Source organism: Malus domestica, chromosome 02 (genome assembly GCF_042453785.1).
Source record: "Malus domestica chromosome 02, GDT2T_hap1".
Lineage (NCBI taxonomy): Eukaryota > Viridiplantae > Streptophyta > Magnoliopsida > Rosales > Rosaceae > Malus > Malus domestica.
In genome coordinates this window covers 12,032,875-12,046,796 of record NC_091662.1, presented here as the reverse complement: position 1 = coordinate 12,046,796, position 13,922 = coordinate 12,032,875, and the positions used below count along the sequence as shown (strand labels likewise).

General features: G+C 41.0%; 1 protein-coding gene across 1 annotated transcript; it reads left to right on the top strand.

The window, feature by feature from the left end:
- The first annotated feature begins 224 nt into the window (after nucleotides 1-224).
- On the top strand, nucleotides 225-13,179 carry LOC103401669 (uncharacterized). Its single transcript, XM_008340382.4, has 12 exons — nucleotides 225-732; nucleotides 817-993; nucleotides 1,116-1,184; nucleotides 2,219-2,383; nucleotides 8,592-8,639; nucleotides 9,976-10,082; nucleotides 10,181-10,234; nucleotides 10,487-10,538; nucleotides 10,716-11,368; nucleotides 11,908-12,123; nucleotides 12,378-12,498; nucleotides 12,891-13,179. The coding sequence occupies exons 1-12, from the start codon at nucleotides 376-378 to the stop codon at nucleotides 12,957-12,959; spliced, it is 2,088 nt and encodes a 695-aa protein (XP_008338604.2). The 5' UTR covers nucleotides 225-375; the 3' UTR covers nucleotides 12,960-13,179.
- The last annotated feature ends 743 nt before the right edge of the window (nucleotides 13,180-13,922 follow it).

The window sequence follows — 13,922 nt, the reverse complement described above, 5'->3', positions numbered from 1 at the left end:
AAAGGGGACTAGCTGATGGCTTCATCACAACAGTCCATCCTTCCGTAAACCAAATTATAGAGGCATTTCAACTTCCCTCTGCTACCATCTTTTTATACCACCTCATCTAGTATCTTTTTATACAAACTTATATTTTCAAATAAATGTAATTAAAAGACCCCTTAAAATAACACGGACCAAAGTGACAAACAATTTAAATTACGTGGACCAAAAATGTAATTATTGAATTTAAAGAGTCCGAAACTTATAAAAACCCCACGCAAACTTCACCCCTGAAAACCCCTAAAAAGAACCGCGCACGAAAGCCCCCACTCTCACAGCTCCGTTCTCCACCACCTCTCACCGGAACAAACAGAAACCACAGAGTAGCCGACGATGAACCTCGAAGACCTCGATGCGACCAGCCAGGCCCCTTCCCGGCCCAACCGGTTTGTGCCCCGGTCCTCCAAGGCCAAGCCTAAACCCAAATCCGAACCCGTCGCCAAACAAGAACCGGTCCCGAAGTCCGAGCCAGAGCTCAAACCTTCACGAGAAGAACTGGACGCCCGGATTGTGAAGAAGAAAGACGAAGAAGGAAGCGCGCCGAAGGCCGAAGACTCAAATGGCGGTTTGAAAACCGAAAACGGCGACGTATCGAAAGAGGATGATCCTATGGAAGAAGACGAACTGGAAGACGAGGTCGTGCGGGAAATCGACGTCTTCTTCAATCCGAAAATCGATGACAACTCTAAGGTCTGTCATTCTTCTCTCTGTTGCTCTAATTTCTTGTTTTTTTGGAAAGGATTTGCCTAAAATTTTGATCTTTTTCGTTATTAGTTGTATGTATTGCAATATCCTCTGAGGCCGTGGTGGCGGCCTTACGAGTTGGAGAGCCGGTGCGAGGAGGTGAGGCTGAACCCCGCCACTTCAGAAATGGAGATTGATTTGTCTCTCGATCGGGACCCGAAGAATTTCGATGAAGATTGCGCTAGTAGATTGAAAATGACAAAGCAGGTCAATTTTGTGCATAAACATTGTAGCAATAGCTTGAGTATGTTTTGGATGTTGTGACATTGTTGCCTACACTGTTATGTAATGTAAAGCGGGTTGGGGATTTGTGTTGTGTTTATTTTCAGACTTTGTCTACAACATGGAAGCCGCCTGGCACAAGTGGCTATGCTGTTGGTGTTTTGATGGGCAATAAGGTATCAACTTTAACATCCATGGGTTTTATGTTGCATCTTGAATGTTGCTGGATTTACATTAACAACTGTAGGTTTGTAAACGGTTTAGTTTTTAGCCAATTTCTGATCTCAAGCACTTCTAATGAAGGTTGTTTGTCATTAAGATCATTTGACGAGACCACATCCCTTGTTACCCTCAAAGTAAAGTTTTAGTAAGTAAAACGTTATGGAGGGTTCCTGAGTTTGTGGGGCAGTTGAGTTTCTGGTCACTTCCAAATTTTTTTTTTAAGAGAGTGCAGTCATTGAACTTGCAAAGCAAATAGGGTGTTATTTATTTTTGATCAAGTAGTGTTGAAATACGTACCTTGGAAGTGTTTTGGTGTTTACTCTGAGTGGTGTTAATTTATTGAAAGCTGGCTAGGTTTAAATAATTACTGAACGGCCTTCAGACCCAAACAAAGTTCAATTCCAAGCTTCCATATAGCTTCTTCTTGCAAAGGATTCTGTGTAAATTTTAGATGCTAAGTGCTGCTCCTCCGTATGTTATCTCTCTGTTCCAAATGTGGTTGGTCACAAAGAATGAGTTTTGTTGTTTGGGATTGGATTGAACATCTAAGAGCACAAATCTAACACAATGTCATTGTGTCACCAAGGCAGTTCGTTAACAAGAGTGGTTGTGAAATCATGAATATGTGGCTTGCTTGATAGATGCAAATTATGCATTTGGTTTTTTATTGATGTATGATCAAATTTGTTTTTCTAATCCATTATATGACTCTGACATGGCTGCCCTCTCTCACACATGGAAAATGAGAACTTTAATTCTGCTCAGAAATGAAATGTTCAGAGTCTAGACAAGTGCAAACAAAGTTGTCTTTCTGTTCTCTCTTTTTTATTGGTAGTTTGAGAATATATATTTATTAATTCCAATTAAACTTACTCTCACATGCTACATATAATTAGTAACTTTTTAGTATCTCCTATGAGAGTAATTCAGTTTTATATTTATAGTATCTTACTTTGTGAGACTGTTGGTTTTTTTCTTCATTTTGCAGTTACACTTGAATCCTGTTCACGCGGTTGTACAGCTTCGACCCTCATTGGATCATTTGAACTCTGGTGGCTCTAAAAGGAAGAACAGTGTCAAAGGGGATGCAGAAGTTACAGTTAAGTTGGAAGACTCTGGACAAGAAAAATCCATTGGTCCATCAAAGATGCAGGTTCTCTCTATATTTCTCTCTATCCAATTTGATATTGTGTTACAGAATTATGGCTCTTTACAACAACAACAACAACAAAGCCTTTTCCCACTAAGTGGGGTCGGCTATATGAATCCTAGAACGCCATTGCGCTCGGTTTTGTGTCATGTCCTCCGTTAGATCCAAGTACTCTACGTCTTTTCTTAGAGTCTCTTCCAAAGTTGTCCTAGGTCTTCCTCTACCCCTTCGGCCCTGAACCTCTGTCCCGTAGTCACATCTTCGAACCGGAGCGTCAGTCGGCCTTCTTTGCACATGTTCAAAATCACCGGAGCCGATTTTCTCTCATATTTCCTACAATTTCGGTTACTCCTACTTTACCTCGGATATCCTCATTCCCAATCTTATCCTTTCTCGTGTGCCCACACATCCCACGAAGCATCCTCATCTCCGCTACACCCATTTTGTGTACGTGTTGATGTTTCACCACCCAACATTCTGTGCCATACAACATCGCTAGCCTTATTGCCGTCCTATAAAATTTTCCCTTGAGCTTCAGTGGCCTACGACGGTCACACAACACGCCGGATGCACTCTTTCCATCCAGCTCGTATTCTATGGTTGAGATCTCCATCTAATTCTCCGTTCTCTTGCAAGATAGATCCTAGGTAGCGAAAACGATCGCTTTTTGTGAGCTTCGCTAGATTGCTCCGGTCATTAGTGTGGATAAGTATATAAATGGATAGAGATAGGAAAGCAAACACAAGATGTACGTGGTTCACCCAGATTGGCTACGTCCACGGAATAGAAGAGTTCTCATTAATTGTGAAGGGTTTACACAAGTACATAGGTTCAAGCTCTCATTTAGTGAGTACAAGTGAATGATTTAGTACAAATGCCATTAGGAAATATTGTGGGAGAATGATCTCGTAATCACGAAACTTCTAAGTATCGGAGTGTGGTGTCGTCTTGACTTGCCTTATCTGTCTCATAGGTAGATGTGGCATCTTCTCTGGAAGTACTCTTCCTCCATCCAGGGGTGGTATCTTTAACTGGTGGAGATGCACAAGGTAATGTATCAATTTCACTTGAAGCTTACTTGTAGTTTCAGGCTTGGTCAAGCGCGATACAAACCAGGTAGTAGGAGTCCCCCAAGTCGCCGAGCTAGGGGGTCTGCTGAAAGAGGTGACAAACAAGGTAAGCAATCAGAGCTCCGACTGATTGTTCACCTTCTCCCCATCTTGCAGCAGCATGAAGGATAAAGAGAAGAAAAATGAGAAGAGATGATATGAGATACTTTTGCTTTTGAAGAAGTAACTTTCCACAGGCTTATTCTTGAACTGAGCTGGAGGGTTTTCTGGTTTCCTCCAGAGTATAAGGCCGACTGAAGAATTTGAGGGTCAAAACAAGTCCATCAAATCTAGAGTACGTTCCACCCTGCTGATATGGGATACTTTTGCTTTTGACAGAGTAATGAATGTATCGGCACGTGTGCTGTTACGCTTGTCTCCACATGCTTCCTTGTATCCTTCGCACTTGCCCTATCTGTTCCTCAAGCAGATGCGGAATCTTCCCTGGAAACATAAGATGTTGAAGATGAGTACTCGAGAGCAATGCCAGGTAAGTAATCAGGTAAGGGGTTCCAGGCAGTCAGTTCCTGGCTGGAAGCTTGATTCCAAGTGCTGACTGATTGCTCTCTTTCTCCTTGTCTTGCAGGTAAAAACAAGGCCAAAAGAAAAGACAGGGAAAAAGCATGATATGGGATACTCTTGCTTTTAACCCTGATGATATGAGATATTCTTGCTCTAGTATAGCTTGTTTGCAGAGGTATTATCGGGGGGAAAGAAAGCTGAATATTTCGAAAGGCTTCGTTGGGAGTGCCCTCTCAGATATGATGAAGGGTTGAGCATTTTTGCAGGTCTGCCTGTCCGTTGGGGATGGAGGTCGACATATATAGGAGTCTCCCTAACAACAAGTAGTAATGCTATTCCTTTACCCTGCTTGGTCATAGCACGGTAGTGGGAGCTGCCAGTTTCACATGTTTTAACTCTGTCAGAGCACTTTGAAAAAGTGGTCTGTGGTATCTGGCTCTCGAGATTCGGAGAACGATGCCTCTTCGATTTTTGAGAAAGCAATCATGCTGGGGGTATGACTCTCGAGATTCGGAGAGCAGTGTCTCTTCGATTTTTGAGGAAGTAATCATGTTGGGAGTCTGGCTCTCGAGATTCGGAGGGCGGTGCCTCTTCGATTTTGGAGCAAGCAATCTTGTTGGGAGTGTTGTCTCGAATGTGAGTAAAGGTTGGGCATGTTTGCTAGTCTACCTTGCCACGAAGCACAAAGGTTGACACACAGGGACTTTCCAATTATCCAGCAATGGTACTGTTCCTTTACCCTCTCTTCGATTTTGAGAAAGTAGTCATGTTGGGAGTCTGGCTCTCGAGATTCGGAGGACGGTGCCTCTTCGATTTTGAAGCAAGCAATCTTATTGGGAGTGTTTTCTCGAATGTGAGTAAAGGTTGGGCATGTTTGCTAGTCTACCTTGCCACGAAGCACAGAGGTTGACACACAGGGACTTTCCAATTATCCAGCAGTGGTACTGTTCCTTTACAGTTGTGGGTAATAATATGGTAGCTAGACCTTCAAAATTTATGTGTCTAAACTTTTGTTAGTGCTGTTTCTTTGCTATTCTTTTACCTTTCTTGGTCAGAGCGATGTAGTGGGAGCTGCAAGCTTCACGTGCTCAACTTTGGCAGAGAACTTTGGCAAAGTTATTTGTGGTACCCATGAGCTATTGTTGCGTGTGGGAAGTGGGTGATTGAACAGTAAGATTCATGTGCTTTCTACTTCACCAGAAGTCTTCGACAGAATGCCCATAATTTCTGCAAAGCTGAGTGTGCGTGTGACAGATGCTGACAAGGCTAGAAAAGTAGGTGCCTCTTCGATTTCTGAGATCGGCCCTCGTGGTCTCTGAGCAGCCCATCTTTTGAGAAAGCGAGCGCCTCTTCGATTGATTCGGAGAACGATGCCTCATCGATTTTTGAGAAAGCAATCATGCTGGGGGTCTGGCTCCCGAGATTCGGGGAGCAGTGTCTCTTCGATTTTTGAGAAAGTAATCATGTTGGGAGTCTGGCTCTCGAGATTCGGAGGGCGGTGCCTCTTCGATTTTGGAGCAAGCAATCTTGTTGGGAGTGTTTTCTCGAATGTGAGTAAAGGTTTGGCATGTTTGCTAGTCTACCTTGCCACGAAGCACAGAGGTTGACACACAGGGACTTTCCAATTATCCAGCAATGGTACTGTTCCTTTACCCTCTCTTCGATTTTTAAGAAAGTAGTCATGTTGGGAGTCTGGCTCTCGAGATTCGGAGGACGGTGCCTCTTCGATTTTGGAGCAAGCAATCTTATTGGGAGTGTTTTCTCGAATGTGAGTAAAGGTTGGGCATGTTTGCTAGTCTACCTTGCCACGAAGCACAGAGGTTGACACACAGGGACTTTCCAATTATCCAGCAGTGGTACTGTTCCTTTACCCTTGTGGGTAATAATATGGTAGCTAGACCTTCAAAATTTATGGGTCTAAACTTTGTTAGTGCTGTTTCTTTGCTATTCTTTTACCCTTCTTGGTCAGAGCGATGTAGTGGGAGCTGCAAGCTTCATGTGCTCAACTTTGGCAGAGAACTTTGGCAAAGTTATCTGTGGTACCCATGAGCTATTGTTGCGTGTGAGAAGTGGGTGATTGAACAGTAAGATTCATGTGTTTTCTACTTCCCCAGAAGTCTTTGACAGAATGCCCATAATTTCCGCAAAACTGAGTGTGCGTGTGACAGGTGCTGACAAGGCTGGAAAAGGCTGGAAAAGTAGGTGCCTCTTCGATTTCTGAGATCGGCCCTCGTGGTCTCTGGGGAGCCCAGCTTTTGAGAAAGCGAGCGCCTCTTCGATTTTTGAGATCGGCCTTCGTGGTCTTTGAGCAGCCCAACTTTTGAGAAAGCAAACGCCTCTTCGATTTCTGAGATCAACCCTCGTGATCTCTAAGTAGCCCAGCTTTTGAGAAAGCAAACGCCTCTTCGATTTCTGAGCAGGCGCCTCTTCGATTTCTGAAGCTTCGTCGAGTGCAGATTTTTATAGGGGCTGGCATTAAGTTCCAAAGCACACTTGAATCTCCACCAGTAGAAGCTTCATTCTTGCACTTCTAAGATCTTGATTTGTCCGACCTCTTCTCTCTTCAACACCTTTGAAAATGTCTGGCCCCTCCGACCGTCGTTTTGACTTGAACCTTGTTGAAGAGGCAGCCCCGCCTTCTCCAGACAACATATGGCGCCCATCCTTCGTCTCCCCTACTGGTCCTCTTACCGTTGGGGATTCCGTGATGAAGAATGATATGACCGCTGCGGTGGTGGCCAGGAACCTTCTCACTCCCAAAGATAACAGACTACTTTCCAAACGGTCTGATGAGTTAGCTGTTAAGGATTCGCTGGCTCTCAGTGTTCAGTGTGCAGGTTCTGTGTCTAATATGGCCCAACGCCTATTTGCTCGAACCTGCCAAGTTGAATCATTGGCGGCTGAAGTGATGAGTATCAAACAGGAGATTAGAGGACTCAAGCATGAGAATAAACAGTTGCACCGGCTCGCACATGACTATGCTACAAACATGAAGAGGAAGCTTGACCAGATGAAGGAAACTGATGGTCAGGTTTTACTTGATCATCAGAGATTTGTGGGTTTGTTCCAAAGGCATTTATTGCCTTCGTCTTCTGGGGCTGTACCGCGTAATGAAGCTCCAAATGATCAACCTCTGATGCCTCCTCCTTCTAGGGTTCTGTCCAGTACTGAGGCTCCAAATGATCCCCCTCCGGTGCCTTCTCTTTCTGGGGCTCTACCGACTGCTGAGACTTCTCCTAAGCAACCTTTGTGAAGGCTCCCTCTTGTGTGCTTATTTTGACTCATGTATATGTACATATTTGTAGCTTATCGGGGATATCAATAAATAAGCTTTCCTTCATTTCAACGTATTGTGTTAAATACACCAAAGCCTTCTTCGCTAAGTTCTTTGAATTTTCTTTTGTTAAAGCTTGTATGTTGAAGCTTTCTGAGTGGAGCATGTAGGTTGGGGTAGTGTTCCCTTAATTTCCCGAGTGAGGAAAACTTCTCGGTTGGAGACTTGGAAAATCCAAGTCACTGAGTGGGATCGGCTATATAAATCTTAGAACGCCATTGTGCTCGATCCTGTGTCATGTCCTTCGTTAGATCTAAGTACTCTAAGTCTTTTCTTAGAGTCTCTTCCAAAGTTTTCCTAGGTCTTCCTCTACCCCTTCGGCCCTGAACCTCTGTCCCATAGTCGCATCTTCTAATCGGAACGTCAGTAGGCCTTCTTTGCACATGTCCAAACCACCGTAACCGATTTTCTCTCATCTTTCCTTCAATTTCGGCTACTCCTACTTTACCCCGGATATCCTCATTCCTAATCTTATCATTTCTCGTGTGCCCACACATCCAACGAAGCATCCTCATCTCCGCTACACTCATTTTGTGTACGTGTTGATGTTTCACCGCCCAACATTCTGTGCCATACAGCATCGCCGGCCTTATTGCCGTCCTATAAAATTTTCCCTTGAGCTTCAGTGGCATACGGCGGTCACACAACACGCCGGATGCACTCTTCCACTTCATCCATCCAGCTTGTATTCTATGGTTGAGATCTCCATCTAATTCTCCGTTCTTTTGCAAGATAGATCCTAGGTAACGAAAACGGTCGCTCTTTGGTATTTCTTGATCTCCGATCCTCACCCCTAACTCGTTTTGGCCTCCATTTGCACTGAACTTGCACTCCATATATTCTGTCTTTGATCGGCTTAGGCGAAGACCTTTAGATTCCAACACTTCTCTCCAAAGGTTAAGCTTTGCATTTACCCCTTCCTGAGTTTCATCTATCAACACTATATCGTCTGCGAAAAGCATACACCAAGGAATATCATCTTGAATATGTCGTGTTAACTCATCCATTACCAACGCAAAAAGGTAAGGACTTAAGGATGAGCCTTGATGTAATCCTACAGTTATGGGAAAGCTTTCGGTTTGTCCTTCATGAGTTCTTACGGCAGTCTTTGCTCCTTGTGTATTATTGGAACTTATCAAATCTACCCAGGATTTACTTTAAGATTTACAATAACCAGGCACTTTTTTTAGTCATGACTGTTTACAGAACAGGACTTGATTTATGTCATGAGACTATTTTGTTTCAGAACAAGCGGATGGAGTCTTCAACTGAGAAAAAAATTGAAGATGAAGAGGTATGGGAAAGTTACTATTTATAATCTGCAAACTTTGTTTAATATTCTGAACTGGTGGCTATGAACAAATATAAGCTATTTATGAGCAGTTCCAGTGTGGTTTTTTGTGCATTTTGGGTTCCTTAGGAGAAAATGTTACTATGTGTTAACATAATAATGTTTGATGTCATCAGCCATTACAAGTGTTCTCTTTTGATTATTGTTTCTTTCTATTGTTTTTGATGTGGAGTCTTTATTATTCTGCTTTTTTGTTTCGGTTTACATGTGAAAAAGTTAATATCTTTTAGGTAACTCAATCAATGGGAAAAATGATTCTTCCCTTCTTGTTTTCCTGTCAGATGAGAAATTGTTATTTTGATTGTTGAGTTGAGTATGACATTATCAAGTTTTATTTGTAAGTGCGGCTTATAAGTTAGAAGTTTCATTTATCCTAAGACAATTGCATATGTGGTAGTCTTTCGTTTTCATTTCTGTTGAATCCTTTGGCTATTTATGGTTTATTCCATGTCCTTTATCTTCCCTTTAAGATTTGTGTAGTGCATTGGGTACTCCACGTCCTTTATCTTCTTATACATTAGTTGGCTTTAGAACAAACATTTAACTTGTGTTTTCATTTCAAATCGTAATAAATCATGTGAAAGGATATGTATGAGATCTTTCGTGGTTTATGTTTTTGGTCATGAAACTGGAGAAATTTATTGTTGGTGAATTAAATTGGAACAATAGAAAATCATGTATGACCTAGTGGTATTCTTCTTCACTTATAAGTGAGAGGTCTTAGGTTCGATTCTCGACAAAGGTGAATTTGAACCACATTATCACTAGCCCATTGTGAGGCTTAGCCCATCCCCTCCCCCTAAGTGTAGATAATATCGTTTGTTCAAAAAAAAAAAAAAAAAAGTATTCCGGTGGTCATTCTTTATTTGCCTGACATAGGTACAAATCTTCTTAATGTCACAGGTGGAAAAACTGGACATTTGTTCTCCCTGACATTATAAACATGTCAGGATCATTAAACATGCCACATTAGCGATCATTAAACATGTGATTTTGAAACATTGACAACTGTGGTTGACTTTGTTGATTGCTTATTTGACATTGACAGGATTTTTTATTCTTAATGCTTTTTTTATCTTTTTCTGCTATTCCTAGGAATTAATGCTGTGGATTTTGTTTTTGTTTATACCAGAAGGCAAATATGTGCTTAGTTTTGTGAATGTTTAAGTATCTGTAATGGTCCAGGAGGAGCTACAGCGGTTGATTTTATTAGATTGGTTGTGATAATTTATATGAATAAATAATGTATGATATCTATTTTCTCCACTGTATCTTCCAGAGTTGGGTTCCACTTCGGTATCATAGCTCAGAAAGTGACTTCTCGGCCAGATATTTACGGAAGATGGTGGGGCAAGAAAGTTCACCTATACAATTTACAATGAGCCCGTATGTTCTTATTTTTCCTTACTAGTACTTACCTGTCCCCCCGTTCTTTAAAAGCTTTAGATATGCTAATTATAATGTTTGAATTTTGTTATTTGAAGGCATGACTATGTTGACTCCTTATGTCCTAGAACGTGCAAAGGTTCTTCAAGAAGGTGCGGTCATTTTTATATTATTTAGTTCTTTCATTTGATTTCACTTTAACATTGTGGAAATTATAATATGTTATTTCCTTTTATTAAGTTCTTTTTGGAGACATTACCTTTAATTTTCAAAGAGGTATGATGATTATCAATTTATCCCCCCTTTAAAAAAGAGAAATTTGCACAAATACCACCTGGTTGCTGGCCAGATAAACAATGATGGAAGTATATACTATGTTAATCCCATTCTGCTTGTCATTTTAGGTCTCTGCTTTCCCTGCCTCTGGAAGAGCGTATCAAGAAGTTGATTGTTGAGGTTTGTTGCAATTACCAAAGCCACAAATTAATGTTTTGATGATATACTGGTAAATTTGAAGCTAATTTTTCGAACTTATCAGCATTGTTTCCATCATATGGAAAATAGCTAATTTTTCTATTATAGTTCAAAATTTCTTGAAGTTGTGACAATGAAACCATAATTGTCCCACAACAGGAACCTGTAGCACGCCGGTTCAGTGATCTTAAGAAGTACTTTGCTCCCGATCACACCGCGGAAGAACTTCTGGATGTTCTTCAGAAGCATGCTCAGTTGTTGCTGTCCTCTGGTCTTTGGGTTCCAAAAACCTTATTATTATATCCAAATAAAGATGATAAAGGCTTGGATACAAATCATATATCAACTAAAGATCATAAAGATCGGCAGACAGCTAGAAATTACATCCTGAATTTATTTCGGAAGAATCCTGTAATCAGTAATTCACAGCTAGACCTCCAAGAGGGCATTAGAACTCATGTGTATGAATCCCTTAGAATGTTAGCTGTCTCAAGACCTTCCACTCAAGATTGGAAATTCAAAGAGCAACCAGATATGTCATTCATGGAACGCTACCCGGACATTGTTAAAACCCAAGAACAGAACTGGGACAGGATTGAAGAAAAGTTGAGGATAGCCTTTAAATCTAATACTGACCGTTATTTGAAGAGTGCTAGTATGACTACCACGCGTGGCAAACCACTGAATTCTGATAAAGGTACGACAAAAGCTACAAGTGAAGTTCACACTGGGGGAAGAACCATGTCAGATGAAACTCGAGCAGCTCTGCAAGAGGCTATAAAGGAGGTTTTTCAAGAACACAAGGTTTGCAAGTAAGTTTTCAAAGTTTTCAAGACTATCTTTTTCATCTTTTGTTTTGTTTTGAAATTTTTAGTTCTGCGTAATATGACTGCATAATGGGATTTGGATCGCATCAGGATCTAAATTGTGGGGATCCTAGGGATCCTCACATCTAAGTCGTTCATCGTACATCGTGTGGTCAGAAATCATTTTGAATAATTTTTATTTAAAATTAAACACAAATAGTACCTAATGAAAATTGGCCGCACGATGTACGATGAACGGCTAGGATGTGAGGATCCCTAGGATCCCCACAAAGAGGATCCGGAGAGGATCCTCATCCTGCATAATGGTGGTTCCCTAGTGTTGCTCTATTTTGAAGGTTTAATAATAATCATACAGTACTTTCTTATTAATTGAATCATCTTAAGAAGTGTTTTTATTGCCCTACACAGCGAGTGTAGACTTTACATTACTAATGCTCTTTGTTCTTAATGCCAGAATGCTATCATTAAAATTGGAAGTATCTCTCTCATTCTTGTCGTCCTGAGTTTTGTCATTTTGTGGGCAGCTTTCAACTGATACGTAGAGGATTAAGTGATCTGGCAGTCAGAACATCTACTCTTCCAAAGGTTGATCCTAGAAGTAAAAAAGTGACGGCTGCACAATATGGAGTTCAGGCTCCTCCACATGAGCTGCAGAAAGTAATAAGTGAAATTGCGATAGACATACATGGTTCGTATGTCTTGAAATCATCACCAGATCACCCAGAGCATGACAAATTGAGGTTGTTCCCGTTTTCTTCTATTTTTAAATTATTTAGTCCCAAAAGCATACGACGTTGTTCACCTTCACTGGGGCTTTGACATATTACCAGAAGAGGTTTTGAGAATCACTTGAATACTTAATAGCAACTATGATGATGTTGTGCTGTGCATGTTCCTGTGTGATTTCAGAATAAGCAAGATTCCCTTCATTAAAATTGTCGTAAAGTAATAAGTTCTACTCTTATTTAACTTAAGTTTGAGTTTGATCTTGCAGGAAGGTTGTTATGGATCTTCTATGTGCAAAAGGACCTAATGCTAAGCTTAAAAGGGGTGAGGTTTCTGAAGCAACTAAGATTTCTCTTGGGAAGGAATTCACTGCTAACGAATTCAGCAAGGTCAGTTTTATTTCATGTTTGTGATTCGACAAAGTTTTACATTGGTTGTCAGGTTACCTAACACAATTTCTTTCTCCAATCTTGCGACATGTTCCTCAAACAAATTAAAATTTAGAAGACCCTAGGCTCTAAAAACCCTAAACCTGACCATTGTCGTCTTCTTGTTGCTGCCCTACGTTTCCAACTCTGTTCTTGAACCACTCGATGGTTCTTATGTATCAGCAGCCTGCAAACACATCGGTTTCTTTTCAGAATCATGGTTTCATTAAGTACTCCAGGTTATCGCGATGTTTAGTGAATGGTGTAAATGGTGTATCAGTGATGAATGCAGCATTGGCCTGTAATACAATTTCTCGTGATCATTTCTTAATACAAGTTGCTTTCTTGTGCAGGTCATTAATGAGTTCTGCGTGTCCAGCGGTTCTTCATGGGTCTTAAAAAAGGGTGATGGCGGGAACTGAATTTTGGAAACGTGATGAAATTTATTCACGGTTTCACGGAAAGCAAGCTACCAGATTGATTTGTTCTTTCCTTTTCCAGTGAGTATATGGTCGTAGACTCGTAGTATAATACTAGAATCGTAGAATGATAGTTTTGTGCAGACACATACTTGACATGAAATTTTGTCGTCGTAAATCGTCGTTCTATTATCAATGAAAGAAGAAAAGATTACAATTTAAATCCACGTTCATCTGCCGCTGTATTGGAATTTTTCTTATGCTTCCTCCTACCTGTGCAAGAATTTCAAGTAACGCCATTCAAAATATGGCAGTCTTGAAGCCACACCACCGTACATGTGATCGGATGGCGAATCCCACGATCAATACTGAAGATTGCATGGTGTATGCGCGCGCTTGCGCGTGTGATGTTTTAAACGGTAGGACAATTGCGTTAAATCTAACTTTGTGTGTGCGAGCTTGTGTTTTGAAATGATAGTTATGGTGGCCAAAAGAGGAACCACGTATGGTCTCTTCTGTTTTATCAACTCATCAGTTAGGTTCTATATGTTCCAAACTTATCAATTTAGTCTGTCATCTCTTACTATGATCATCTAAGTTGTTCTTGTCATCCCACTCCGTTAAGTTTTTTTATTTGATTAATCTTAGGGTGTGTTTGTTGCACCGGACTGTCTCGGACTGGACTAGCTTCAGGGACTAAGCTGGACTGGCTTAGACTAGACTAAGCTAGATTAGTTTAGTGAAGCGTTTGGTGCAGTGTCGGACTAAGAAGCAGGATTACAATATTATATTATTTTATATTAATTTAATATATATTGATTAATATTTTATTATTACTTTATCTTGTTTTTTCCTTCTTCTATAATCATCATCCTCTCCAATCTTCCTTTCCCTTTTTCCCCTTCTCCGATCTCTGTTAACTTGTCCCTACACCTCTCCATCCCCCTTTCCCTTTTACTACACCTT

Coding starts and splice junctions, on each gene's coding strand:
- LOC103401669 (XM_008340382.4), top strand. CDS start 376: ATGAACCTCGAAGACCTCGATGCGACCAGCCAGGCCCCTTCCCGGCCC. Junction 733..816: donor AAATCGATGACAACTCTAAG/GTCTGTCATTCT, acceptor TTTCGTTATTAG/TTGTATGTATTGCAATATCC. Junction 12,124..12,377: donor CCAGAGCATGACAAATTGAG/GTTGTTCCCGTT, acceptor TTGATCTTGCAG/GAAGGTTGTTATGGATCTTC.